The sequence below is a fragment of the Xiphophorus maculatus genome, chromosome 8 (genome assembly GCF_002775205.1).
Source record: "Xiphophorus maculatus strain JP 163 A chromosome 8, X_maculatus-5.0-male, whole genome shotgun sequence".
In the NCBI taxonomy this organism is placed as follows: domain Eukaryota; kingdom Metazoa; phylum Chordata; class Actinopteri; order Cyprinodontiformes; family Poeciliidae; genus Xiphophorus; species Xiphophorus maculatus.
The window spans coordinates 3,431,767-3,458,265 of NC_036450.1; the positions used below are offsets into that span (position 1 = coordinate 3,431,767).

At 39.4% G+C, this 26,499-nt stretch overlaps 1 protein-coding gene across 4 annotated transcripts; it reads right to left on the reverse strand.

Annotated features, from left to right (window-relative positions):
• Positions 1-7,728: 7,728 nt before the first annotated feature.
• Positions 7,729-23,642, reverse strand: LOC102219944 (phospholipid-transporting ATPase ID-like). 4 transcript variants are annotated; one of them, XM_023337873.1, is made up of 29 exons: positions 23,173-23,640; positions 22,968-23,029; positions 21,949-22,046; positions 21,803-21,861; positions 20,476-20,589; positions 20,217-20,315; positions 20,053-20,114; positions 19,891-19,963; positions 19,726-19,796; positions 19,571-19,653; positions 18,555-18,713; positions 18,316-18,404; positions 17,730-17,923; positions 17,440-17,648; positions 16,958-17,001; positions 15,999-16,164; positions 15,084-15,272; positions 14,587-14,702; positions 14,345-14,509; positions 13,998-14,109; positions 13,799-13,904; positions 12,814-12,964; positions 12,515-12,698; positions 10,993-11,216; positions 10,825-10,908; positions 10,466-10,711; positions 10,044-10,182; positions 9,098-9,228; positions 7,729-8,287 (listed from the first exon to the last, which is right to left on the reverse strand). In XM_023337873.1, the coding sequence occupies exons 3-29, from the start codon at positions 22,001-22,003 to the stop codon at positions 8,033-8,035; spliced, it is 3,579 nt and encodes a 1,192-aa protein (XP_023193641.1). In that variant the 5' UTR covers positions 22,004-22,046; positions 22,968-23,029; positions 23,173-23,640; the 3' UTR covers positions 7,729-8,032. The 4 variants fall into 4 exon arrangements, 3 of the variants coding, with proteins under 3 accessions (XP_023193641.1, XP_023193640.1, XP_023193639.1); XM_023337872.1 differs by lacking the exon at positions 22,968-23,029; XM_023337871.1 differs by lacking the exon at positions 22,968-23,029 and having other exon boundaries at positions 23,089-23,640.
• Positions 23,643-26,499: the final 2,857 nt, after the last annotated feature.

The following is a 26,499-nucleotide window of genomic DNA, read 5'->3' on the forward strand; positions in this document are numbered from 1 at the left end:
AAAAGATAACAAAGCCCTTGGTCTGGGTTACACTGTTGAAGATGACAAGCTGCATGTCATGGTTGCAGTGAACTTTTCCAAGAGGAAGAAGAAAATGCGCCTTGGTCAGGACCTGCTAAGAGAAGAAGTAAAAGGACAAACCCCAAATCCTCTTACCAGAAGAGAACTGTTAAGTCAAGTCTCTGCTCTCTATGATCCACTTGGCCTTGTGACTCCTGCAAAGCAGAAAGGAGCAATTCTGGTTCGAAGGGCTTTTCAGGAAGCAAAGCTAATGTATTGCGCAAAAGATACCTGGGATGCTGCTCTGTCCAAAGAACTCAGAGAGGATGCCGTAAAGCTGCTAGAAGAATATGCTGACCTGAGCCAACTCAGATTCATCAGATCCCTGACACCACCAGACCCACATGCAGGTCCAACTGGCATCACATTTTCTGATGGCAGTGAGCATGCATATGGTGCTGTGTTGTACCTGCGTTGGGAATGCACTGATGGTGTCAGTGTGAGGTTGGTTGAGTCTAAGGCCAAGCTGACTCCTCTTAACCGCAATGGTGACCCCGTGAAAGCAGAGATATGCGGAGCAGTCTTTGCAGCCCGGCTAAAGACCTATTTCCAGAAACATTGCCGAATCAAAGTTGAGAAGTGGTTCCATCTCGTTGACAGTCAAACTGTCTTGGGCGCAATACAGCGAGAGAGTTATGGATATCAGACCTTCTTTGCTAACCGGGTTGGAGAGATCCAGAGCAGCACTAATGTCCAAGACTGGTGGTGGATTCCAGGATCAGCAAATATTGCAGATATTATCACCAGAGGAGCAAGTCCTGCTTACTTAACCGAAGACTCAGAGTGGCAGTTGGGTGCAAGTTTCCTTCAACTTCCTGAAAGTGAGTGGCCAAAGAAATCTGCAAATGATGTTGCCGTGCAAGCAAGAGATAATGTTATAAAAATACAGAAGAAAACATTTGTTGCTGTACTTACCCGAAGTCAGCAGAAAGAACAAAATCCAATCAGAGTCCAGCATAAACTGATCATCTCTAGGAGGCCACCTGCAGCTGCAGTAGTCCAGCAACTAGTGGACGTGAGGGACTTCAGCAGTTTGAGGAAGCTGATAGGAGTAGTTGCATGGATTTGGAGAGCAGCAAAAAAGTTCCTGCATGTCAAGGTCACAGATAAAGAAAAGTGGGAGGTGGTCCCTTTATCTGGTGTCATTACAGTCGGCGAAAGAGAAGATGTGTTCAGAGATCTATGCCTGGCAGCACAAGAAGGTGTACAATTTCCAACCACAACGACTGATAGACTGGTTGTCTACAAAGATGGAAAAAGCGGGCTCTTGATGTGTGGTGGCAGAGTTCAGACTTTTAAGGAGGACCACAGAGCCGTTCCTCTGTTGCCTTTCCAATCTTGGATCTCTACTCTTCTAGCCCGAGCAGCACACAGTGAAGGACATGATGGAGTGGCAGGAACTTTGTTGCGTATGCGGAAGAAAGCATGGGTCATCAGAGGATGAGTCATTGCCAGAAAAGTTGTCGATGAGTGTGTATTGTGCAAAAAGGTGAGAGCGAAAACCTGTCAGCAAATAATGGGGGATCTGCCTGAAGAAAGGTCTAGTCCGAGTGCACCATTTCAGTTCATATCTGTTGATTTGTTTGGCCCTTACCAAGTGAAAGATGACGTCAAGAGAAGAGTAAGCATGAAAGTTTGGGGTGTGTTGTTCTGCTGTATGTCAAGTAGAGCCATTCATGTTGAACTGGCAAACACACTATCTACAGAGAGCTTCATACTTGCCTACCAGAGGTTTACGTCCATCAGAGGTCATCCCCAGAAGGTGTGGTCTGACCCAGGTACGAACTTTATTGGGGCAAAACCCATTCTGCAAGAAATGTATGCTTACCTGAGACAGCAAGACAAATTCTCACTTGAAGAGTATGCTGCAAAAAATGGAACTCACTGGACATGGAAAATTCTTCCAGCCGATTCACCACATCGCAACGGCGCAGCTGAAGGAGGTTCAGGGCACCATTCTCCATCGGGACGTCCGGCGCCTTGTAGTGCTCATCCCAGCAGAAGACCAAGTAGAGGGAACCAGCTCGCTTAAAAAATGCGATCTTCCCAGGTAAAACCTTGCAAGATCGAGTGGGAGGTGTTGTGCAGATCTGCTCATTAGTTCAGATGTGGGTGCATGAAGAGACATTTGTGTGTGCACACACACATGCACACATTAGTGTGCCACTCTGCAGCACTTCTCAGCAGGTGAAAGAAATCTGGCCCAATCAGCAGCACCCTCAACTCAGGTATATAAGGAATCCACTAACCACTTTACTGGTTTTGCAACAGAGCTGAGGAAGGCAAACACAGCCTCCAAAGCAGCATTTCATGGAAAAGGACTTATAAGGACTACCGGTAAGCCACTAACTGGGCTTAATTGAATGTAATTTGACTGTAGTTTTGCATTTGAGAAATGAAATGAAGAATTTATTGAAGTAACAGTTTGCATTGCTGGTTTTATAGTTTGGTTCCACTAAATGTATGTTAAACTCACAGCAACTAATATTTAATGGAAAAACCTCATGTCCTAAGGAAAAGAAAAAAATGTAATTCTAAAATGTGTGGATTTGTTTGATTCAAATTCAACCAGACATGAAATTTAATAATTTAATACTGTGAATTTATGGTTAAAATTGTAAGAGAAATGTATGTTTAAGGTTAAAAATGGAATTAGTCATTAAGATAAATTATTAACTTTGACCCAAATGTCTAAAAATGTATGTTAAAATATTTTGTATGTGTTTTGTAGGTTTTTCACCTGTTCTGTTCATTGGTTCTCACTCATTGGTGAAAATAAAAAAGATTGAGTGAATTCCTGAAGTCTCCAAGTCCTCCTTTTCAAGTGTAGGAAGCCATGAAATTATAGGACACTTGACAAGTTGTGTTTAGCATTAGTTTCTGCTAATTTTTATAGTATTATAGTATGTCATTATTTACTGAATGACACTTCATGACAACAGACGTAAACATTTATGAAGACTCTAATTTTCATGACAATTAGTTCCTTGACTCGTTTCTCTGAATGTAGATTATCTTTTCTAGATGTTTTTCATCCTCCTCTTTTGTCCTTTCACTGAAGTAATTAAACTTATTCTAAAATCTGCATTTGGTCCAAGCTTATATTTGTTATATCTGCCAATAATATCTGCTTCATGGTGTCATTGATCTGTATATTTTAAACTTCCTGTCCATCAGCCAATCAGTTTCTTGTGTTTTCTCAGTAGATCCATCAGTGGAAGCCCCGCCCAGCCCATGATGTTCCTGGTTTGTGAAGACAGAGAGACAAACTGAACTCTGACAGGAAACAGTTTCAAACTGATTTTCTCTCTCCAACCTCTTGGTTCCACATGGAGCTATATTTGGCCCCTTGCTGCTCTGACTACCATGTTATTGTGGTTCCAGTAGATGGGTCGGTTTCCCAGGTTCATACAGTACCATGTGAAAGATTCCTAAAGCTTTTCATGGGATGCAGTTTACAAAATTAGAGGGAGAAAATTTGACAGCAATAATTTGAGTTATTTAACTGTTATAAGAGTTCAGAATGTCAAGTCATATTTTCACCATGCTATTTATTCATTTATAAAAGCCATGGTTCCAAACAAAATTTTTGATTAACAAGCTAACTATTCAGCTTCATACTAAATGTTTTCCAGCAGACTGACTAAAGACATTTCTCCCTCTTCCTCCTCTATCAGACCTTCTCTGCTCCTGCAGCAGGTTCCTCCATACCTGAGAGCTTCCAGTCTCCAGTGTGGATCCTTCAGTCCAGCCGACAGCAGCTTCACTCCTGAGTCTCCTGGATGATTGTAGCTCAGGTCCAACTCTTTCAGATGGGAGGGGTTGGAGGTCAGAGCTAATGCCAGAGAAGCACAGCCTTCCTCTGAGACCAAACAGCCTGATAAGCTGCAGACACACAATTCATCACATGATGAGAATATGAGAACATTGAGGTAGAACCCAAAGTCTGAACTGGTCATTTTCACGAGAGGAAAACACACAAGAAACTGGTGCTTAACCTATTAATAATATGAAATATTAATAAAACTGTATTTCCTTTTGTAGGTAATGATAATCAACATTTCCCACCTGATGGTTGAGAAAGTCTGACAACTGCTGGTTGGAAAGATCTGCAATAATGATCCTTTGTTTAACTAGGATGCAGCAATCTATCAAGTAAGCAGAGTTACACCATCAATCGAAGCCTGACCTCCACTTAATTACTCTCTTTTTGGTTGTTTCAGCCTGGAGTAAATGAAAATTAGCCATTATTATGTGTTAAGATTTAGCATGGTTAACCATATCACAGTCAGGCATCTATTACTATAACAAATAATAATTACATCATCTTTGAAAGCAGGTAAATAACAAAAATCTGGTTCCACCAGGATTGAGAACATTTTACCTGAGAGTTTCCAGGTTGCAGTTTGGACTCTTCAGTCCAGCAGAAAGAAGCTTCACTCCTGAATCGTGCAGTTTGTTGTTACTCAGGTCCAGTTCTCTGAGACTGGAGGACTGGGAGCTGAGAACTGAGGACAGAGCTTCACAGCTTCTCTCTGTGAGGTTAGAGCCACTCAGTCTGAGGAGACAGAGAAAAATCTATTATTCAGCAAATAACAAATATTTATTAAAGAAATAAATGTAATTTGTTTACAACTTTTTACACATTTTCTGTAATTTCTTATAGAAAAAATAACTATGATATGTTCCTCATCATTAGCAGATTTCTATCTTCTAAAAGATAGATAGATAGATAGATAGATAGATAGATAGCATTTATTGTCATTGAACAGAATTCAACGAAATTTCCATTGCAGCTCCCGTGCAAAAGGTCAAATATATACAGTATAAATAAAATAAACAAACACACAATAATAATAATAACAATATATACAACTAAATTAACTAAAGGCACTCAACCACACCAAAGAAGTAGCAGCAGGTCCAATTATGGCAAAGTACAGATAATGTGACAGTGCAAAGTGCAGAACAATATGGCTGTGTGGGGGTGGGGGATATGTATGCATGACTGCGAGGTTATGATATGTGTGGGAGGGGGGGGCGGCAGGGAGTAATGGCTCTGACGGCTGTGGGGAAGAAACTGTTTCTCAGTCTATTTGTTGTAGTCCATATATTCCTGTACCGCTTGCCTGATGGCAGCGGCACAAACAGTCTGTGGCCCGGGTGGCTGGAATCCATCGCTATGGATCCAGCTCTCTTCTTGACCCGGTCTGTGTAAATGGAGTCCAGGTCTGGGAGGGGGCATCCCACAATGCCTTGTGCTGTTCTCACCACCCGTGTCAGTTGTTTCCTCTCCAATGCTGTGCAGCTACCATACCACACAGTCATGTTGAGGCAGAGGATGCTCTCGATCATCGCCCTGTAAAAGTTCACGAGCAGCCGTGAGGAAAGTCCAGCCCGTCTCAGTTTCCTGAGGAAGAAGAGCCTTTGTTGTGCTTTCTTCACCAGGTGGGAGGTGTTTGTGTTCCAGGAGAGGTCAGACGTGATGTGGAGGCCCAGGAACTTGATGTTGTCCACACGTTCCACCACTTCTCCATCTATGAGAAGGGGAGTGTGAGCCGTCCTCCTGGACCTTCTGTAATCCACAATGACCTCCTTGGTCTTCCCTGTGTTCAGCACCAAGTTGTTGGCTGAACACCACTGAGTGAGCTGCAGAATCTCCTCTCTGTAGTGTAGCAAATAAATGCAGTAACAATCTGTGTCCTTACAGAGCTTTGTTGGAGGTTTTAACCACTGGTAGCAGCCTCAGAAGAACCTCTTCTGAAGCAGAGTATTTTTTCAGGCCAACCACATCCAGATTTTCTCCTGATGACACAAAGATGAAGCCCAGAGCTGACCACTGGGCAGGAGACAGTTTATCTGTGGAGAGACTTCCTGAACTCAGAGACTGTTGGATCTCCTCCTCTAGAGAACGATCATTCAGTTCATTCAGACAGTGGAACAGAGCTGTCTTCCTGATTGGTCTGTGAGCTACTTCCTGTCTGTGTCAGCAGACTGATTGGCTGCTGCAGGTCGTGTGGTTATCCAGAGGAGAGCAGAGGGAAACAATTTCCCTCTGATGAGGTTCGTCAGCAGAACATCCACTGAGGTGGACTCTGTAGCATCAGTCAGGATCTCCTTGTTGTGGAAGTCCAGTGAAAGTTGACTCTCATCCAGACCATCAAACATGAACAGAACCTGGAAGTGTTCAAAGCTGCAGATTTCTTTGGTTTTATTAAAGAAGTGATGATCAAGTTCCACCAAGCTGAACTTTTACTTTTTCAGCACATTCAGCTCTCTGAAAGTGAATGAAAATGTAGAACTGGATGTTCTGGTGGGCTTTACCTTCAGCCCAGTCCAGAGTGAACTTCTGTATTAAGACTGTTTTCCCAATTTCAGCCATTCCCTTTGTCATCACTGTTCTGATTGGTTGATCTCTTCCAGGTGGGACTTTAAAGATGTATTCTTGTCTGATTGTTGTTTCTGGTCTGTGTGGTTTCCTGGATGCTGTTTCAGTCTGTCTGACCTCATGTTCATCATTGACCTCTCCAGTCCCTCCCTCTGTGATGTAGAGCTCTGTGTAGATCTGGTTCAGAAGGGTTGGACTTCCTGCTTTAGCAATGCCCTCAAACACAGACTGGAACTTCTTCGTCAGACCAGATTTAAGTTGATGTTGACAAAATGCTGCAAGATGTTCTAAATTAGAACAAAAAGTAAAATCAGGAAATAAAATCATCTTTTAAAGATGTCTTGAATAAACATGATTCCTGGAAACATCGGAATTCTTACTGGTTCAGTTTTCATAGTTACAGCAATTAGTTACAGCTCAACTCTCTGATGGTGGAGGTCCATGAGATTTAAAGTCAAGAAGACTACCCTTTGACCTGTCGCTCTTAAGGGACACACAACTGGGTTCTGGTGCTGGTTTGAGTCTCTGATGGATCCTGATAAAAAAAATATCATCAAAAACTTTACGCAACTGGACTTCAGACCATTCCAAAAGCAGGAAGGTAACAACAGTGCAGGACGTTCTGGTCAATATATTACTCTATGCTCTGCGGGTTAACTGAGATGTTGTGTCGGTTGCTATGGCAACGAATCTGTATGCCAACAGATTTCAGATTGTCAGCTTATCTGACCCCTTGCTGTGGTGTTCTGCAGCTGCTGCAATTTTTAAACCTTTAATAAATGACACAAACTGGACTAATTGCCTTGTTTGTTTTGAAGATATATTCAATCATCAAATAGAATTACATATTTCATAACGTATATGGGTCATGGTTTGTTACATTTTAACAAAGTAATTTATCAATGGCATTTATGCAATATTAAATTATTGACCAATATAAAAGACTAATTTGCTTAGTCTTCTTTTGCATCCTGACAGAAACCAAATTGTTTATCGACTTATATCAAGCAAGAATACATATTTTACATATCAAAACATGTAATACTTGTGTTGTCTTCTATTTTTGTTTGATGTTATAAACATGCAAAGACAATTAAATCTGGAACTTTTTCCACTGTATGTTTATGTGATTGGCATATATTGTACTTTTCTGTTTAAAATATAATAAATGTTTAATAAAGGCCAAATAGTGTTTCAGAAAAATCTGAGAAGTAAACATAATTTTTGCTTAAAGACGCTCAAAAACAGGAACAACAACGACAAAAAAACGAAAGAAAAAGAAAAGAAAAACATCATGGAGTTTATTACTGCGCTTACACTCTTCACACCACAAGATGGCGCCCTTTCTTGTCTAACGCCAAAGAAGTAAACCAGACTGGAACTGTAAGCATCGAAGGTCACCAGTTTTTACTTTTAATGTATAATTAGTAAACATATTCACAGTGTTGCCATTAGCTCTTTATCAATAATAAAATAATAAAACATCATTTGAGTGTCTTAATGACACCATTATTTCCTCTGGCGTCCGTCCAGTTCTCAGTCAATAACGACACAAATAAAAATAATTCAGTCCCTGAACGCATCCTATGTCTGCGACTCTTCTGTCTCCTCCGTTATGGTCCGATAGCGCTGCGGCTGGTTCTCCACCAGTGGAGAGTCCTTTCTGCCGAACAGGGACGGACGCCTCTTCAGGCGCAGGAATTTGCGGGAGGTCACCAGGTCTCCGTAGCCCTGGGAGTGGGAGAAGGCGTAGCTGGAGCGGCGGGTGCTGACGCGCCGTGGAGGCGGCCGGTAAGGAGCCGGAGCCGGCTGTCCCTCCTCCCGAGCCTTATGCCTGACCTGGAGAGATGGCTCAGATTTAGCTTAAATCTAGCTACAAACCTTCTGTTGAGCAAATACTAACAGTGTTCCGCTTCATAGTGCTGTAGTTAAGTAAATATTTCAGATAAATCTTGTTCTCAGGGGCTAGCTTTTTTGGGGAATAAAACCGTTATAAATCAAAATGGCGGCCATTTTCCACTATGGTTCAACGGTGTATTAGGGCCATTTTAGATAGGGAAACAAGAAATACATTTCTACCAAAAGATCTCGTAAAATTCGCTTAGGAAAAACTATGAAATCATTTTTAAAGTGATTTTTTTAAACTTTTGAAATCTTAAAAATTTCCTTATTTTTTCTAGAAAATTTCTGAGATTAATCTCAACATTTGTGAGCTTTTTCTAGCAAAAATTTGAGTTTTCACGCTCAAAGATTTCCACATTTTTTCTAAATAAATTTGAGAGGTTAATGCTAATTAAAAAAAAACATTTACAGCAAATTTTCAACTTTTCAAACTCAGAAATTTTCTTTATTTTTTGTCAGAATTTCTGGGATTAATCTTAAAATTTCAAAGTTTTTTCTATATATATTTTTGTGTTTTAGCAACTCAAAAAACTAGCAAGATATAGTTAGCAAAATTTAACTAAATATTGGTGACGCTGTATGTATATATTTGAGCAGATTGGTAATTACAGAAAATCCACGCATTCTAGTTCTCCTTTTTTTACAGATTATTGCTCTTACTTTTTGCTTTAAACAACAGTTCAAACACATCATATGACTTTAATATGTGTCGATACAATAAAAAGGCTTCTGAATTTGGTTTCCCACCTTATCAGTGATGGTGGGGCGAAGCTGCATGCGGAGGAACCGATAAGCCACTGTAGGCAGGATGCAGAGAAGACAGGTCAGGAACATCGTCAGCCACACGTTCGGCTGGTTCAAACTGTTCCTCGCTGTGCCTGAAATCCATTTTACAACAGTTTATTACCACACATGCAATTTAGATGCATAAAAAAACTAATTAAGTTTATTCCGTTAAAAGCAGCAGATTATACAAAAGAAAGATTTTAACATTCAGCCACATATTATTAGTAAAGCCAAAGTCTCAGATTGGGAGGTAATAGTGACATCTAGTGGTTGAAACTCCAAACTGTACATTTCTGTAGCTATCCTACTATAAACTACTGGAGGCAAACTGACCACTTGCTTTTCCTACTACTCTCCAGTTTACATAATTTCCTGTTATTTAAAAATATCAACTTTATATCCTCTGTCAGTTTTTCATCTAACTGCACTGAGCCTGATTTATTCCTGTTAAAGGGAGTTATTTTTAACATTTTTTCTTAAGGTGTTATGATTTCAGAAATTGAGTTCCACTGGGCACAATTTTAAATCCCATGTTTTGGAAATTATTACTTTGATTTGTGTCATCAATGTCAAACGAGACTTCAAGGATAAGCGGCTATAAAATTTAGATAGATGGATAGTTTAGCTTTTTTTGGTTGTTGTTTCCTTGCATGTTGTGTTATGCTAACTGTTGAAAATAAAATTATTACTTTATGAAAAGAGGTGTATAAATCTATTCCATGAAAAATTGATATTTATATCTAATAATACAGCAATTTTGTACGTAGGTATAAATTAAAAATCTTACATTTAGGAAATTTAAACCGACTTTCTTTCATTTCTTATAAAACATTTACTAAATTAATACCTAAGTACATTTCATTTTGGAACCAAGTATTGGACATGATAAAAAGCTAAATCCACTCACCAATGAAGGGGAAACTGGAGGTGAACATGAAAAAAAGGCCATTGCTGGAAATAGTAAAAGTGATGGCCAAGTAGGCAGCAATGCTCCCCCACAGAAAGAATTGATTAATCACTGTCCAGTAATAGGTGTCAAGAAACATCTGGAAAATAGAAAATAAAAAATCTGTTTTTTTACTGAGTTTTCCTTGGTGATATGCTCAACTGTTAGGAATCATGTCAACTGTGCTACTAAAACGTTTAACATCAATTTAGTTTAATTTGAACAAGGTGGGGTGGCCAACTTCACTCAGGCACAGTTACACCAGCATGCATCATTTAAAATATGCTAGAGATTTTTCCATTTTTCCATAACCAAGCATGATGAAATTGGTACAAAGCTATCAAATATATGATAAATGACACTAAGAGCAGAGAACGTCTTACCTGAGCGCTCACCACTACCATCAGGCTGGTTTGCGTCAACATAGCAAAGGACTGATAGTCCGCTACGTCTTTGCCATCGCCCTGGACGGAGTCCTGCATAGCTGCCCATGGGATAAAGAAGAGGACCAGGGAGGTGTAGGTGCTGACTATTAAACATTGGACAAAAGTCCTTTTACTGAAAAACATGTTGAGCTGGCCGGGAGAGTAGAGCTGAGGATATCGGAAACTCCAGCGGTCGTTGACGTCCTGCGAGAGAAAGCAAAAAGAAAAGGTACAACGGTGTAAGCTAAGGGACCAGAGTGGGATATATCTCACCATTACTTTGTCTTTTAAATAAAAAATAACAAGATTCCTTCTACCTGGTCAAAGAGGCCCAAGGCAAGAACTGAGGTAGCAGTATAAACCATATTATATATGGTGATGAACCAGTCATCATAAACAGTCTGGGACAAGAACCACAAAAAGATCAGTCAACATTCACACCAAGTGTGAACTTTCTTCATGCAGCTGCAGGACGTTTCACTCACCTGTGCAGAAAAGCCGCAGAAGAAACCATACCAGAAGTGAAGAAGGGTATAGCTAAAGTTTTTGTAGAAGAAATATTGCAGGAACTTGCACATGCGAATGTAGGACCAGCGGCCGTGCACCAGCAGGAGGCGCTGGAGGTAACGGAACTGGGCGAAGGAGAAGTCGCTGGAGAGAACAGCTTGCATCCCCTCCTGACCGCTGATGCCCACACCGATATGAGCAGCTAGAAGCAAAACGATGAGATTCTTCACTTGTTTTTCAGTCTGAAGGGTTCCCTGGACCTTTTAAGGCTCTCCCATTGTTCACTCAAAGCTGAAGAGTTGATTTATGGTTACGTTGTTGAGGGACGTTTTGCACACAATGAAACAGTCATGGGGAGAGAGACGCATCTTTCTGCAGAGAACTTTTAGCCTTTTGACAATCATTGCAGTTATTTAGTGAAGAATCAGGCATATACGTGATTCCTCACCATTTCTGATTAACAAAACTGATGCAATTTCATCATACAATGGCTTCATTGACAGCTGATATCAACAACACGGGGAGCCAAAGTTGAACAGTCAACGCAAGGTCATGTGGCTGCAGGATGTTAAGGGTGTTTTCCCACCTGATAGTCTGGTAGACGCAGTTCAATTGGTGACCAACATTGCAACTTTTGTTAAATTTTCAGCTGGTGCAGTTTGCTTTCACACCGTACTACTTCTGATGATCCAAATCTGTTCCCCTCCCCACCTGTGGTGGCACTGCACAAAGAACCACTGAGGGAAACTACACAAAAATCTCAGAAGAAGACACTGACTGCAACTTCCTTCTTGGCAAGAAGCTAAAAAACTGGAGTAGCATCAGATTGTAGTGGTTGTAGGATTTCTCTTTTGTCTTTGGCTAAAAACCACAAGTAATTTCTCCCGCTAGCGCTAGGCTAGGACGTTTATTTTGGTTGTATTTACCCAGAATGCCCTGTGTTGTAGTCACCTTTTGGAGTGGTCTCTGGTCCACTTGGCGTTCACATACATCACAAACCACCTGAAGACACCTCTCCCAGTTTGGCATAAGTCACGCCCAAAGCATATCAGTAACAAAACGGTCACGGAGAAATCAGCACACCTTCTTGCAGACATTGTAAACAATAAGTTGGAATTTCCAGTGCAGTTTTTACCAATTTAGCAATCTTTGTAGATATTCAGTGAAGAATCATGAAAATATTTGTAATTCCTCACTTTATCCAACAACCCGCTCCTCAAAAGCGTTCATGTTGCCTGTGGATACAGAAATCGGATAATTGGTTGATCAAATTCGTTCGGATAGCAATGTCCCCATAAAACACGCCCAAAAATTCCTGACCAATCAGGCAAAACTTTGTACAGAGCTCTGTTGTAACTGTATCAAGAATGGAAAGAAGACACATTCCTGCAAATAAGATGATGCAATTTTCAACTACATCAATCAGAGTCAATTTTGATGCTTCAGATGAAGTATGGGAGAGCCTTTAGTTGGACTTAAACTCTGATTTCTGATTTTTACCCTTGATCATGCTGACATCATTGGCTCCGTCTCCTATGGCCAGAGTTATAGCCTGTTTGTACTTCTTGACCAGTTCAACCACCTGGGCCTTCTGCAGCGGGGTGACCCTGCAGCAAATGACCGTCTTGCACATGCATGCCGTCCTCAGCAGCTCCAACTCCAAGTCCTTTTGCAGTGCGTAGGCCTAAAGATTAAGAGTTCACACACTTTTGTAGGCCGTATAACTCCAGCTAACCCAAAGACTGCATTTTTATTCAGAAAATAACTGAAACTGTTTGGTGCCTAAAACAGCTTCTTACCAAGCTATGTCCGTTTATAATCAGGCCATATTCTCCATTTACTTTCTCATCCTGGACAGTCTGGGTCTTCTGGAGCCAAAACAAGCCGGCTCGAGCTTTGATCACCTTCGGCTTCTCTGCTGATCCGGGACACATTTTCCTTCTGGCGTTCCTGAAAATAAGAAAGATGGCAGAAAATCACAACTAAAGCTAAGATTTCATGGCTAATTTGTCAGTTCTCATAAAATCATAACTAAGACAGAGATAAATTATGAGTGATCAAGGGATTTCTTGTGAAAATGCATATTGGTGGAGTTGGATGGGATGATTATATGCAAGAACACCTACCATGTCCCTGAGACATGGTAGGTGTTTCATCATGGTTGAATTTACTGCTTTAGCATTAGCTTCTAATAAATATGGTGTTGGTACAGTGCTTCAGCATTAGCTTTGGTAAAATATTGTGTTGGCATAATATTTTAACATTAGCTAAAGCTAAATCACATGTTTTTCTTTAGCATCAACTTCCACAAAATACCATGTCGAATAAAGCTTTATGTTTAGCATCTGCTACATACCGTGTTGGTATAGTGCTTTAGCATTAATTTCTGATAAATACTGTGTTGGTATAGATCTTTAACATTAGCTTTTGCTAAGAACTGAGTTGGTATAGCACTTTAGCATTAGCTTATGCTAAATACTGTTTATGGCTTGTGTTTTAGGGTTTTAATCATGTTTGCTTTAGTCAAAAGGCATTTTCTCTTACCTGTCCATTTTGAAGAGAAGCGTCTCAAATTAGAGGTTATATTTGTTTTAATTTTCAGTGTAAACTGCAATAATGTATAAATTAATTTACGATCAATGTTTATTTGGTATGCTAGTAATTATGAAAGGTGCTGTGTCTTTGTTTGAGTGAATTTCTAAAGCATGGTTTGCATTTATTGCTGGTTGTATGTAGTAAAAATAATCAGAAGACCCAACAATAAATAGTTACTGATTGACTCACTGCAGTTCCTCTTTGACCTTGTCAGCTGTGTTAGCAGTCACAACAAAGATCTCCTTCATCTCTTCTCTCAGCATGTTGCAGGAATATCCAATGTTTTCTGCTGTTTCTGTGAATTAAAGTAAATAAATTACAGATGAAAATAATTATTTGAATTAAATTAAATTGAATGACTGGGGTTATAGGCACATTGGGTGCAAACCTTGTTTATCTCCTGTCAGAACCCAGATTTTGATGTCAGCTTTGGCCAGCTGCTCGATGGTGTGAGGGACGCCGTCCTGCAACTTGTCCTCCACAGCTGTGGCTCCCAACAGCTGGAAGCAAAGTTAGCAGTTAGCAACGTAAAAGTCCTGATGTTCTTCTTAGCCACCTTCTGTTATAACAAGAGGTTATAACTCTGTTAAGAGTACAAGCAACTGTACTCAAGTGTAAAAAAAATAAAATTTTTGTAAAAAGGCCACTCAAGAAGTGAATAATTGATCAAGACATGGATATCTCTCGTTATAACCCCTCCCTGCTAGCTGGTGTGATTAGCAGCTCTGAGCTAACCATCAGGTCCGTTTCGATGTCTTCGTAGAGAACATCCAGTCTGTCCTCGCGTCCCTCGATGGCCGTGGTGGCCTCCTGGTGGCGCTGCAGCCAGCGCTCCATGTAGCTCTCCTCCAAGTCTTTGTAGGCCAGAGCCAGAGTGCGAAGCCCGTCGCCTGCATACTCCTGGTTTGAACATTTCAGAACCATTAAAGCATTTCTCCTTTCAGAGGAAAATCAGTCGTTTGGTGGTAATGTCTCACATTCAGGTGTGTGCTGGTGACATCCTTCAGTTTGGAGCAGGATGGGTGAAGTCGCTCATAGATGATGGTGTCTGCTCCTTTGCAGTAAAGAGTCATCTTGCCCTCAGGGTCACGGACTGGGAGGGAGATTTAAAGAGACAACGTTTGGTAAATAAGACGTCCATCCATCCATCCATCCATCCATCCATCCATCCATCCATCCATCCATCCAACCAACCAACCAACCAACCAACCAACCAACCAACCAAAACCAACCAACCAACCAACCAACCAACCAACCAACCAGCCAGCCAGCCAGCCAGCCAGCCAGCCAGCCAACCAACATTAAGTCTAACATAATGTTGGGCCTTGTAGGAACTCCTTACAAACAACATTCTGTAATTCTGTGCTTATAAAATTAAACAAGTAATATTATTTCTGATAAGATATTTTAAATTTTGCTGTAAAACACACGCACACACACGAACACCAACACACATGCACACCCCCTCACCTACCAATCACTGACATCCTCTTCCTCATGTTGTTGAAGTCCAGAACAGCCAGAAGCTCATATGTAACTTTCCTCCCCATCTCCATAACAGTGATGGTCTCTGGCGTCCGCGAGCGAAAAACAAACCCAAAGTTCCTCGCTGCGGTCACTAGAGCGCCCTCATCTGGCGACTGAGCCTGATAGTTGAGTTCCCCTAGCAGACGACACAGAGGACGGATGGTGTTCATGGAGGATGGAGGCAATAATGATTAAACATGATTGTTGACATGATTAAATCATGTTTAACCATAATTAAACATGATTAAACATGAAATGATTGTTATCAACACAAAATTACTTATTTTTTTATTTTATATTTAGCCTTGTGGTCTCTACTCTCATTCTGCTGCCAAACACCTAATCAAAATCTGCCACAGGATCCAACAAAGATGCTAAAACTCAAAGTACTAGTTTAAAAATTCACATTTTGTACATTTTTTCACTTCTTCTTTGATCACTACTGCTTCTAAAACCATCTAGAGTGATTAAAAAAACCAGAGTCATTTTTGTTTTTTTTGTGGTTCCTGGGGAAATTAGACATTTCAAAACCTTCTAAATGTAACATCACATTCAACTGGACTACGCTGTTACCTAGCAACTACAGCAACGTTCCACCCGCCGCCTAGCAACCCAAGTAGAGCTCCAGCACATTTGGTCAGCTTGTTTTACTGCTGTTAGGCAGCCAGTTTGATGCAGATTTTTATTATGTATTCACAACCCATTGTTTGTTTTTTAAAGTAGTTCTACTGAATATATTTTAAATATTAAATTTGTCATTATACTAGAAGAGGATATTTACAGTTTTGAGGTCTATTATATGTGCAGTGTCAGCTGAAAGTTGCTGCTTGTTGTAAACACCAGATGATTGTCGGACTCTGACCCTCTTTCTTTTCCTCCGACATGACGGTGTGGCACAGAGCCAGCAGGCGGAAGAAGGCCTGGGCCTCTGGGTTTCCCTCCTTCACCGACTCCAGCAGGCTGTAATCATGGAAGACGAACTTTGGATCTGCCAGCTGGTTCCAGGTGAAGTCCACTCTCTTCATGTTCTGCAAAGGACATTCATTACTCAGCGCATCTCTTTGAGGCCAGAGCATTTTTATCAACATAAGTTGATCAATTTTAAGTTTGCTAATCTGCAAATCATTGTTTTACTTTCCTTCAGTGGTGGAGAAAATGTGTTAATCTGCTAATGGGTGGAGCAAATTTTTAGTTTGGCAATTTTGTAAACTGTGAAAGATTTTAGATCCTTTTTGCTTCTTTTAAATTCATTTCTCCTGATTAATTCTAAAGTGCTAAATTACTGTGTTGTGTAAAGTTTCAGTTGACACATGATTTGTATCAACATCGCAGAATTTAGCATTTCTGTGACTTAGCATTAGCTTCTGCTAAATACCATGTTAGTTTAGCAATTTAGTGTTAGCAGAACTAATGATGAGATGTGGTTTTTCCTCTGATTTCTAAAAATACCCTAACTTCTAACCCTCTATCACATTGTTAAGCTGCAAATCTTTACTTTTATTCTGTAGCAGACACACCCCTGCTGATCCGCTAATAGTGGAGCAAATGTTTTACTATCTTTGAAACGTTTTAGCACACTTAGCTTCCCCTAAATGTATTTTTCCAGATAAATTCTAAAGTGCTCATTTACTTAGCTTTTGATGCTTTCTGTTGATACATGGTGAGTATTAACAGGTTTGAATTTGTCACTTTACTACTTTAGTATTTATTAGCTTATAATAAATACTAGCATGGTGTAGAGCTTTAGCTTTAGCAGAACTAACAAGTTAATTTGAGATTCATCTTGTGAGCACAAGGTGTCGCCTGTTGAGGCTGCTTTACCTCCGTTATCTCCATCCTTTGGCCAGAAAAGTCATACAGCTCACCTGAGTAAGAGAGAAATGTTTGTCAGAATCAATTCATTGACAAAATTCAAAGAATACAGTAGGTGGCCGAGGGGCATTCATATTTTTAAACCATCTGAACTGACTCTTTGCAATAAGGAGAAGAAGCACCTATACATTTGGCTCCCTGGATATCTATTTTACTGATGTGAAATGCAAAGTCAGTCCAACAGAACAATATTTCTAGAGTGAAGGTATTAATTACTTTACAACTTCACGCAGCCAATGGGTTGTGTACCTGAACATCTGAACACTGAAGATGAGTCAAGGATTGGTTCTAGTGTTTTACTAGCCAACAAATGTTTCTAGAAAGTACTTATTCCCTAAAAACTCTTCACTGAATGTAACAAACTACAAAAATAAGAATCCGTCCTCTCATTGAAAAAACACAAAGAAACTCATCAGGTGTCAGATTCCTACCATAGTTCCTCCCGTTGATGGAGCATTTGTTGAAGGTCATGATGTTCTGTGTCAGAGTGCCGGTCTTGTCGCTGAAGATGTACTTGATCTGACCCAGCTCCTCGTTGAGTGTGGTGGTCCTCGCCTGAGCCGGAGTGTCTTTCTTCGGATAGTACATCTTCCTGTCCCAGTCTATGAAGAAGCTGTTCCCGAGGCGGATCATCTCCACGCTGATGAGAAAATCCAGACAAAACATTGAGTCTCCACATAGCACCATGGCTACTCCTGCTAACGCTACTGTCTTCACCTACCTGACATAGAGAGAAATGGGCACAACCGTGTTGAGGACAATGACGTAGGACCAGAAGGTGTAGAAGGATGATAGAGGAATGTCAACACCTGATTGGCGAGGAAGAAACGCTGTGAAGGTCGAGCCCTCATTCACCTCCCAGATGGCATGGCCAACCGTCATGATGGCACAAATAGTTGCCAGGAAACCAAAGATCTAACCAAAATGGAGGAATATGTTTAATCAATCATCTAAAAGCAATGGACACACTTCTGCAATTGCGCAAATAGTGGAGCTAATTTTTCATTTAGTGCTTTTACTATGATTGAAAACATTTAGCACACTTCCCCTAAATTAGTTTCTTTGGATAAATTATAAAGCCTAATTTATTTGGCTGTTTAGTAAACCTTCTGTTAAGATGGTGGGTACTAATGGCAGAATTGACCACATTATTGCTTCTGCATTAGCTTCCTCTGAATAAAATGCTGGTTTAGCGCTTTAGTGTTAGCGGAACTGTTGTTTCTAATGGCACAGGTAACTTTTAAGCTAGCCGTGCCCAGCACTGTCTTTATTATAACATTTTTTAAATTGTGGATGTTTGAACTCACACATAACACCAGGATGTTCATCAGCTGATCGATGCTGGTCCGTTTAAATGTGGTTCTCCCGCTGTTCTGCATGAGCTTGGTATCAAGACCTGAAATGAATCAGACACAGTTATTGAAGGTTAAGAGAAACTCTTCTAGGCGTCTAGTATACAAGAAAATTACTCATTAAGACCATTTTAAACTATCTCTCTGCAACTATCAAAGCAGCTGCTGCTCTGGCTGCAGGGAGGGATTCTTACCTGCGAAGATGACCAAACCGAAGCACCACTCTGTGTTCCTCACAGTGCATCCTCTGAGCAGGATCTTATCGTTGTCCAGCCCGTGTTGCTGTTCATCCACAGTCAGAGTCCCTTTGAATTTATCCAGATGGTTGTTTGGAGGCTCACATCGAACTTCACCTGAAAACCACAGACATTAGCATCCAGATGTTTACAAAAAAACTTTTGTTTCTCATAGTCTGACATTAAAGGTAACTTATTATGCTTTCTTGAATGGCTTAATACAGATTTAGAGGGGATACAAAACATCTTTTGCACAAAGTCATTCTTAGGTAATTAAATTTAAATCAAACGTGCTGGAAGTCTGTTTATGTTGCTAGGTAACGGTGCTGGGCTCTGCTAGGGTTGCTAAGTAACGGTGCTGGGCTCTGCTAGGGTTGCTAGGTAACAGCGCAGCGCCTGTGGAATGTAGCTCAACAATTCAGAGGTTTTTGAAACAACAAATTTTTCAGACAACAAAAAACATTAACTTGTTGCCAAAAAGCAGCTGGGTGTTTGTTAAGCGTTTGTGTTGTTTTTAGAAGCAGAGAGACACAAATGGAAGAAAATGTTCAAAATGTGAATTTTCTATAATAATGTGAATAATGTGAATTTTCTATAATTGGTCCCCTTTAAATCAGTAGGGTTAGGGGTGATATTTAAAGTCTAATCATTTCCTGTTCAAGATATTTTTTTAAACTTTATGTACTATTTGGTAGAATTTCCTTTTAAGCAGTAATCTTTCCTCATGATGGCAGCTATTTTTTAAGTGCACCAGTCCCTCCTTATGTCATCCATGATTCTGTTCTCAGGCTTGCAAGTTTCTCCCATCTTCCTTCTGGTGATTAAAAATAATTTTGGCAATCCTTACTGACCTAAGACATGAAAGCTTTTGTCTAATTTCCAGTCAGATAGTGAGGAAAAGAACAGGTACTGTAAATATCTGGTTTTAGCTGAAGATGATCAGGAATCCCAACATGTTTGAGTGAACTTGTTACCTCTGAAGGCAGACAGATCATCGATGTTGTCTCCCATCTCCCCGGTGACGGTCAGGGCCTGTTTCACCTTCAGGTTGGTTTCCCTGAGGGACACCAGGAAGAAGTAAGAAGGTAAATTTAGTCTCTTGTTCAGGCGTTTCGGGATTCACACTCACCCGTCTAACTCAGCTGTTTCCACATAAATCAGGTTGAGAGGTTCGCTGCTGGACAGAAGCAGGAGGTCGGCCTGAAAGCACCATCAGTTCAGCTAAAAGTGACTTCAGCTTTAAAAGGTTTTACATAACAAATAATACATTTTCCTTTAAGAAGTCCGAACTTACTGGAACAAACTGGTTGCTCTCCACTTTGATGATATCTCCAACCTGGATGTTCATCCATCTTTCTTCTCTCAGCCTGGAAAGAAAAACCTCTAAATCATCTGGCTGGATAAGAAAAACTCTCTAACTGTTTTTATTAGTAAAATCTTGGAATCAGTGACTCACTCTCCGTGTATCAGGACTTTCACCTTGCGGTTATTCACCTGCTTGTCTTGTTTGTGTCTGTTCTGCTCATTTCACATAAAAAAGACAGAAAACAATGTTTTGTCATATTTGATTTCAGTAGATTGCACCGTTTATTTTATGAACAATACATTTTTTATCCTTACTATGTCATCGTTAGCGTCTTTGACCCCTGATACGGAAAGAACAACGATCAGCGGTACAGCCGTCGTGAACCAGGGAACAGCAGAGATTTGTGGGATTAGCTGTCAAACGACACAAACCACCACATTTTTAATACAAAAAGGTCTTAAAATTTACACAGAATTCAACAAAGAGAAATTGCACAACTAGAAATATACTTATTTCTAAATTTAAAGCCACAGAAAATATTAACGACTCAAAATAATGACTGAAATGTTCTACCTGGAGGATGAGGAGGAAGAGGAAGTAGGCGTTGGCGAGCCTGCTGAACTGTTCAAAGAGGTTCAGAGGCAGGAAGGAGAAAAGGTTGTATTTGGACGTTTTGATGGCATTTTTCTGAGGAACAAAAAGAATAAAAGATGTTTTAAAATATCAAGTTTTCTTAATCAAATGTGGAAGAAAGTTTTAAAGGTAAAAGTAATGAATAAAAAACGTCATGTATCCCATAATGCATCTCTAAACCATCCTAAACAAACATGACAGAAAAAATGTTACATTTCCTTCTCCTCCTTCTATATTAATTTATTTTCTGACCACCTGCACTTCAAAGTGACCATCATGTTATATTAGAATACTTAAACAGGAAGCAGTTTATTTTGAAAGTCTGAGGATGTTAAAGATGTAGAGCTGCGTTAGAGAAGCTAATATCAAAGTAAAACGATACGTGTGATATTTAAAGTGGATTATTTTGAGATTTACTACTTTAACTCTAACCAAAAATTATAACATTTGTATTTATATTAAAACCAGTGACAAAAATTTCAGTAATAAACAATTATAACATTTGAATTATACTGGAAATACAAATATAAACCAATTAAATGAATATATGACTCCAATATATTTTTAGGGCCTCTATACCCAGTGCTATATTTATTTACTCAGTGTAACAATAAAACTATTTACTTTCTAAGTCTCAAGTTTTAGTAAAATTGCTACATATCTGATTATCAATGTTGTCTTTTTAGTTTATTGAATTGTGGCAGTTTTAGCTTTCCTATTTAAAAGTTGACCATCCAGCCTGTATGGAAAGCCAAAAGTGCCACAATGAATGAATGAATGAATGAATGACAGACCCTGTGGCATGTATGGAAAGCCAAAAAGTAACACAATTCATTAAATTAAAAAAAGGAGATTTACAATTATCTATGTGAAAATTTTCAGAAAACTTTACAGGTATCCAATAAATCAATCAATCAATTGTTATACTAAATAAATAAATAAATACTGGATATGCTTTAGTATTAGATCCATAAGCTTAATATAATATTATTTGTCTCGTTCCATTTCCAACAGCAGCCAAAACAATGAGTAGCATAGAAAGTGGCCCTGTGGCGTGCTGTGGTGGCGTAGCGGTTAGCGCGACCTGTATTTAGAGGCCTTGAGTCCTCGACGCGGCCGTCGCAGGTTCGACTCCCGGACCCGACGACATTTGCCGCATGTCTTCCCCCCTCTCCTTCCCCGTTTCCTGTCAGCCTGCTGTCATATAAGGGACACTAGAGCCCACAAAAAGACCCCCTGGAGGGGCCCTGGTTCAGTGCGCACTTACAGCGTACTGCCAGGTTTGGTTGAAAGCTCGGTCATTCGCTCGCAGGCGTCTCTCCACCTCTGGTGAAAGATGGAGATGAAAAGTGAAACCAGAGAGAGGAAAAAGCTACCAACCACTTCCTGAAGTTTGTCTCTGTCAGATCTCACCTTTCTGCTTCTCCCCTCCACACAACTTCCTAGAGAACGACACGACCGATCCCATCGTTAGCTCGGCTCGTCCATCATCACACCTGAATCACGAGCGCCTGAACAGAGAGCCGCCGATTCAGTTCTTAATAAGAATGGTCACCATTTTGTTTTTTCTGTCATTTAAAACATCCTTGTGTTTCAAATAGTTGATGATGTAAAATCAGAGACATTTGGAATAGAAACAAGCCGCCACCTTTTTCAAAACACACAATTGCTGTCAAATGTTTGTGCTGCAAACATTTTTGTTTGGGCTGCTTTTGTTTTAAAGATATTAATAAAAGTTTAAAGGTCAAAAGTTCAACCAGCCACCACACTTTAACCAGATCTAACAAAATTGGTGTCAATTTTGAAGGTATTTTCTGATTTATGAAGAAATTTATAGAGCTAATTCATTAGAATGAGATGTTTTCCTGTTTGTCCCACTTTGACAAATGATTTAGTGTCACATTGAAACCCTGGGAACCAGAAAGTTATGATTAACTCATTGAAAATTTACTTTTAAATATTTATACCTATATTTCTTCTAAATTAGCAATTTAGAATAACAGTTATTTTCCCAATTATTCCTAAACAAAGAAAGAAATTCTTAAATTTAATAAATCTTCTCCAATTGAGAAATTTAGAAATGTTGATGCAATAAAATTTATTTTAAGGCATGTATAATAAACAACTTAAATTACAATAAATATTTAATTTGATTGGCAAGAAAATGTGCCGTTCTGTGTTTGGCTGTTCTTATAAGAGAAATGGTTTATTTTTGGTCTGAGAATAAAATGTTTTTGTAAGGATCATGTAATCACAGATGCATCATATCACATCCTGGAAAGTCTTTATCTTTGCTCTAAAGTTGTAAAAACCTAAAGCCTCTCCCTTTTTAACAGAGATAACCAATAACCAAACACTCCGATCTTTGTTTTATCTGCCAGTTTCATAAAATATAAAATGAAAATAGATTTAAAATGTGTGTATTTTATTACTTCTGAGCAGGAAAGTGCTTCTGAAAAGGAGCAGGAAATACATTTCATAACAGCTGATTTGCCTGTGATCAAAAAGAAAAAGGTCAGAAGCAGAAAGTAGTGAAACATCTGAAATACTCACATTCAAAATGGATCCCAAAATAGTTCTGATAACTGAAAACTCAAATCTACCTGAAAACCACAGATAAAAACTGTGAAATCTTACAAGTTCTGGTGTCTTTCTGCTTCCTGATTGGATGAATGCAGGTTCAGATCCAGATCCAGACTGTGGAAGGGAAACAAAGAAGGTCCAAAAGGTTCTGATGATCTTCTGATCCCAGCAGGAAAACCTGTTATGGCCCTGAACAAACAGAGCAGCGATCTTTGGATCTGCATGCAGGATTCGATACCTGGGCTGTAAAAACACAATAAAGGTGAGTGCAGCCAATCAGAAACCAGCACTGTAGTTATTAGTCGCATAGCCAGCGGTTAACACACACCCACACACACACACACGCCGTGGTGTGTTCACACACACTCTGCAGAACTTTGTATTCATCAGGAGGTCGATTGTTTCAGGTTTGAGCTAAAACAGAAGTAGCAACACTTCCTCTAAAGGAGAAAACACTCATGATGTCATGAGTTCAAGCTTTGTGACAGTAAAGCAAATAAAACATGAATAATCTCTTGGTCTGCCAAATTATAATAGAACATGATATTTATGTTATGAACAATTAAATAATTTGAGCTTGGATTGGCTCTAAAACCAGATATAAATTCATTATAAAAACTTTGACTAGACTCAGAGAAGACTATTATGTAATTATACATGATGAAGTTCATTAGTTAATTTAAATGCAGCATTTTAATGTAAAAATAATTCAAGTGTGGATACAGGCATAAAAGTTAGCATGCTAGCCCCTCAGTTTTCCCATCAGCCACTTGAGTTTCAGGATGACCAACGTTTTTCAAGATGGCTGCTAATTTTGAGCCTTTGAAACCAGTTATGGACATTAAATGTTCCCTGTTTTCATGACATGGATGAACTTTAGGTTCCTTCATGTGTTTTCAACTTTGGTCATCCTATTTATGCTCCTTTAAAATAATAATATGTAGCAAAATTAGAAACTGATGTTTAGTGATTTAGTGTTAGCTTCTGACAATACTAGTTGTGTTTAGCATTAGCTTCTGCTAATTTTTATAGTATTTGGTGGTTTAGCATCATCACTCACTAAATTTTTATGTGCTTAGCGGTTTAGCATCAGCCTCCACTTATTTTCTTTATGTTTAGCCACTTATCGTTATCTTCCGCAAATATTTCTATGTGTTTTGTGGTTTAGCGATAATGTCCGCTAATATTTTATTACTTTAGCAATGGCTTCTTTAAATGCTTTATGTGTTTAACAGTTTTGCATTAGCTCAACTAAGCTTCTTGTTTTCAAATTAGCAATTAGTGAACCTAACATTTTGTTTAGGTGTTGCTACAATTGGTAATAACTACTGCCAATTTTATTACAAACATAAAATCTCCATTTAGTATGAGGGCCAATTACAAAAATGTACACCAGAAAAAGAAAACACAAGATCAAGAAAATAAATATGATTTCTATGTTTCAGGTTCTGTAGGCAGTGATTTGACACCAAACACATTAATCTGATTAGCAATGTTAGCACACAAACTTAATTTTCCATGACAACTATGGTGGCTATTCTGAAAAAAATGAAAACTATCAGTAAATATAATTTCTGTAAGTCCAATTATCTATGATTTTAAACCAAACATATTTATATGTCATAAATATTGTCAAATTTAGTGCAAAAAGAAAGAGTTATTGATGATCCTCTTGATAAATGCCCACCATCTTGGATCAGTTTTTTTTAGTACATAAAACTGGGACACAAGCTTGATTGCAATAATCTAAAGATGATTTATCTTAGGAATTAATAATGATTAACTGATAAGTGGCAACTTTCTTAAAAATAGTTTTCTCTTGTATAAAGAAAGCTAATCATCTTTTCATAAAATTAAGGGCTAAATATTTCATACGTTGAATTTAGAAAAAGAAACACATTAAATTTGTACTTTCATTCTGTGTAAAAAGTATTAAATACAGATTGAATTAATATAAAACGTAGTTTTTTCACGTTATTAAACGTCGGCAGCATTCAAAATCAACGGTATTTATTTTTCTGTTATGCCTCCATTCTTCTGTCATCATGACATCCTTGCTTTTTTTATCAGCCATTTTTGGTTCAGACGTTGATGCTGCTCCATCAACCATCTTATTGAGTTTTTATACACCACCTGGCCAAAACAAAAGTCGCCACCAAAAAATGGTCACACTCTCTAATATTTTGTTGGACCGCCTTTAGCTTTGATTACAGCCCGCATTCGCTGTGGCATTGTTTCAATAAGCTTCTGCAGTGTCACAAGATTTATTTCCATCCAGTGTTGCATTAATCTTTCACCAAGATCTTGTATTGATGATGGGAGAGTCTGACCACTGCGCAAAGCCTTCTCCAGCACATCCCAAAGATTCTCAATGGGGTTAAGGTCTGGACTCTGTGGTGGCCAATCCATGTGTGAAAAAGATGTCTCATGCTCCCTGAACCACTCTTTCACAATGTGAGCCCGATGAATCCTGGCATTGTCATCTTGGAATATGCCCGTTCCATTTGGGAAGACAAAATCCATTGATGGAATAACCTGGTCATTCAGTATATTCAGGTAGTCAGCTGACCTCATTCTTTGGGCCACAATGTTGCTGAACCTAGACCTGACCAACTGCAGCAACCCCAGATCATAGCACTGCCCCCACAGGCTTGTACAGTAGGCACTAGGCATGATGGGTGCATCACTTCACCCGCCTCTCTTCTTACCCTGATGCGCCAATCACTCTGGAACAGGGTAAATCTGGACTCATCAGACCACATGACCCTCTTCCATTCCTCCAGAGTCCAATCTTTATGCTCCCTAGCAAACTGAAGCCTTTTTTTCTGCTTAGCCTTACTGATTAGAGGTTTTCTTACGGCTACACAGCTGTTCAATCCCAACCCCTTGAGTTCCCTTCGCATTGTGCTTGTGGAAATGCTTTTGCGTTCACAATTAAACATACTCCTGAGTTCTGCTGTTGTTTTTCTTTGATTTGATTTGACCAAACGTTTAAGTAATTGCCGATCACGATCATTCAGGATTTTTTTCCGACCACATTTCTTCCTGGAAGACGATGGTTCCCCACCATCCTTCCAGTTTTTAATGATGCGTTGGACAGTTCTTAACCCAATTCTAGTAGTTTCTGCAATCTCCTTAGATGTTTTCTCTGCTTGATGCATGCCAATGATTTGGCCCTTCTTAAACAGACTAACGTCTTTTCCACGACCACAGGATGTGTCTTTTGCCATGGTTGTTTAAGAAATGAGGAGTTACTCATTGCATCAGCTGGGGTTAAATAACTTGTTGCCAGCTGAAAGATAATCGCCTATGCAGTACTTATCCAATAGGAGGCTTGTACCTATTTGCTTAGTTAAATCCAGGTGGCGACTTTTTTTTGGC

What these genes read in the sequence shown, in the direction of transcription:
- LOC102219944 (XM_023337872.1), bottom strand. Translation starts at nt 22,003, where the DNA reads ATGGGATCGGTCGTGTCGTTCTCTAGGAAGTTGTGTGGAGGGGAGAAG. An exon ending in TCTGACAGGAGATAAACAAG is followed by an intron (nt 13,905 to 13,997) that starts GTTTGCACCCAA and finishes TTTAATTCACAG; the next exon opens with AAACAGCAGAAAACATTGGA. An exon ending in TCTGCGGCTTTTCTGCACAG is followed by an intron (nt 10,909 to 10,992) that starts GTGAGTGAAACG and finishes TTCTTGTCCCAG; the next exon opens with ACTGTTTATGATGACTGGTT.